A 2,593-nucleotide genomic window follows, 5' to 3' on the forward strand; every position below is an offset into this window, starting at 1 on the left:
CAAAGGAGAGTGGACAGTAGGTGATACATTAGATACCAATGGTATGAATAATGAAGAATACAAGAAGAAGTATCAGCAGCAACTGCAGACAGGAAGAAGAATATGGTTGGAGGAGTTTGAGAAGACCATACAAGCTATTGAAGAGAAGGAGAAAGAATTACAAGAAAGAAAGAGAGAAGCACAAGTTTTTTGTCAGCAGTTGCAGCAGAAGGAAAGAGAAGAAGCAGAGAAAGATCAAGAAATAAGAAGATATCATAACCAGTTACAAGAGAAGGATAGGGAGCTACAGGAGAAGGACAGAGAAGAGGCAGAGGGAAAGCAGAGATATCATAGCCAGTTACAGGAGAAGGAGAAAGAAGAAGCCGAGAAAGAAAAGAGGCATCATCAGCAGTTGTTACAAGAGAAGGTGAGAAATGAGGCACTGATTACACTGAAAACTCAAGAAATACAACAATACCGTAATCAGTTACAAGAGAAGGAGCAAGAAATAGTAAGCTATTGCAATCTATTACAAGAGAAAGAGAGAGAGAAGGCAGAGATGGAACAAAGATACTATTGGCAGCTACAAGAAAGTGAGAGAAAGAATTCTTTGAAAGGTAAAGAAATGCAAAGATACTATACTTATCAGTTACGAGAAAAAGAGCAACAAATACAAAAATATATTTATCAATTGCAAGAAAAAGAAAGAAAGGAGGTACAGCAAGATCAAATAATACGAAGATATTGTCAGCATTTACAAGAAAAGGCAGCAAAAGAGCAAGAAATACAAAAATATTGTGAAAAATTGAAAGAGGAGGCAAAGAAAGAGAAAGGACATCATCAAGAACTACAAGAAAAGGAGGCAATAAAAGAGAAAGAAATACAAAGATATCGTCAAGAGTTATGAGAGAAAGGGAAAAAGGAGGCAGAGAAAGAGTATCAGTTACTGGAGGCACAAAGGCTAAAAGATAAATATTTTCAGCAGTTGCAGGAGAAAGGCAAGGAGCTTGCAGAAAAGGAGCAAAAGATACAAATGTATTATCAACAGTTACAAGAAAAGGAGAGAGAGGAGGCAAAGATGAAGCAATATTATAATCATGAGTTACAAAAGATAAGGAAGGAGCTAGAAGATAGAGTAAATGAGATTCAAAGGCTTAATCAGCTGTTACAAAATAAAAGCGAGGAACTAATTGAAAGAGACCAAAAAGTGAAGGAACACCTGCAGCAAATACAACAATATGAGCATCTGAAAGATACAAACATTCAACAAGAGACAAGAGTAGATCAAGATAAAGTTCAGGAAGTCAAGTTGCTTCATTCTTCAGAAGGTATATAATGCAATATATATAATATATGTGTATTATTATATCATCACAATGATACATGGGTTAATACTCAACACCGAGGATACTTTGAATTGCTATTACCTGAGGGCCGCAGGCCGGATGATGTCGATTCAAAGTATTTAAGGTGGAGGGTGTATTAACCCATATTAGTATGTGACATATATGTTGTTCATGAGATATACTATATAATAATAATTATATCACTACTATGATATAGAAGTGGAACAAAATTCTGTGATACCATCAGAAGATAGAAAGCTTCAAGAAGATACAAAAAAAGCTTCAAAAGATGATAGCAAATTAGGGAACCAAATGCATGAATTAACTCAAGGTATAGTTTAGAGATGCTGGTAATAATTAATGTGATAATCATAGTAGGTTGTAACAGTGATATACTTGATGACAAAGTTGTCAAAAGTGTAACTGTAGGTATGATGTACTTTGATGTGATTATAATTATTGTACATGCCCTTATACTTCATATAGATGAACTTAAAGGGGTACATATTGCTGAGAAGAATTCATTTCTTATTCATGGTGGATCTATCCAGTCAGTCAAGTGGGAGGAATATGGTATAAGGATAACAATACCACAAGGAGCAGTGCTACCCTCTGATACTGTACAGGTCACCATTGCTGCTCTTGTAGGAGGAGATTTTATATTCCCAGAAGATACTGAGCTTGCTAGTGCAGTATACGCTATAAACATCACCAAACCATTTCTTAAACCTGTTAAACTGGAGATACAACATTGTGTCTCCATTGAAACAGTTTCTCACTGCAGTTATCTTAGTTTTGCTACTTCAACAAACAATCAGCCACCCTACCAGTTTGATACAGTAGATGGTGGAGAATTTTTTATTGGCAATAGATATGGTAGTATTAGTGTTGCTACATTTTCTAAGTATGCCGCATTAAAGAAAAAATCAAAAAAATGCAAAAAAGCAAGCAGGAAGGAAAGCAAGAAGGAAAGTAAGAAGGAAAGGAAGAAAAAACTACACACTGCACTATCACTTCATTTATCATCATCTAATTCTTTGCCTGTTGAATTATTCAAATTATCCCGACCATCTTATGATGGACTGCAATCACTAACATCTTCAATTGACCCACCAGCACTTTCTCCTACTTCATCTTCCTCAAAAAATGGGACATTAGTGGACACTACTCCAACAGAAGATGAACGAGCACTTTCTCCTACTTCATCTTCCTCCAAAAAATGGGACATTAGTGGACACTACTCCAACAGAAGATGAACGAGCACTTTC

The 2,593-nt window shown here is 35.8% G+C and overlaps 1 protein-coding gene across 1 annotated transcript; it reads left to right on the plus strand.

The window, feature by feature from the left end:
• The first annotated feature begins 6 nt into the window (after positions 1 to 6).
• LOC105315509 (trichohyalin-like) lies at positions 7 to 2,587 on the plus strand. The gene is given in 4 exon segments (XM_020006455.1): positions 7 to 1,307; positions 1,543 to 1,656; positions 1,704 to 1,754; positions 1,812 to 2,587. Coding segments are annotated over 4 exon segments (2,199 nt in total). The 5' UTR covers positions 7 to 43; the 3' UTR covers positions 2,582 to 2,587.
• Positions 2,588 to 2,593: the final 6 nt, after the last annotated feature.

Source organism: Amphimedon queenslandica, unplaced genomic scaffold (genome assembly GCF_000090795.2).
Source record: "Amphimedon queenslandica unplaced genomic scaffold, v1.1 AMPQUscaffold_9861, whole genome shotgun sequence".
Lineage (NCBI taxonomy): Eukaryota > Metazoa > Porifera > Demospongiae > Haplosclerida > Niphatidae > Amphimedon > Amphimedon queenslandica.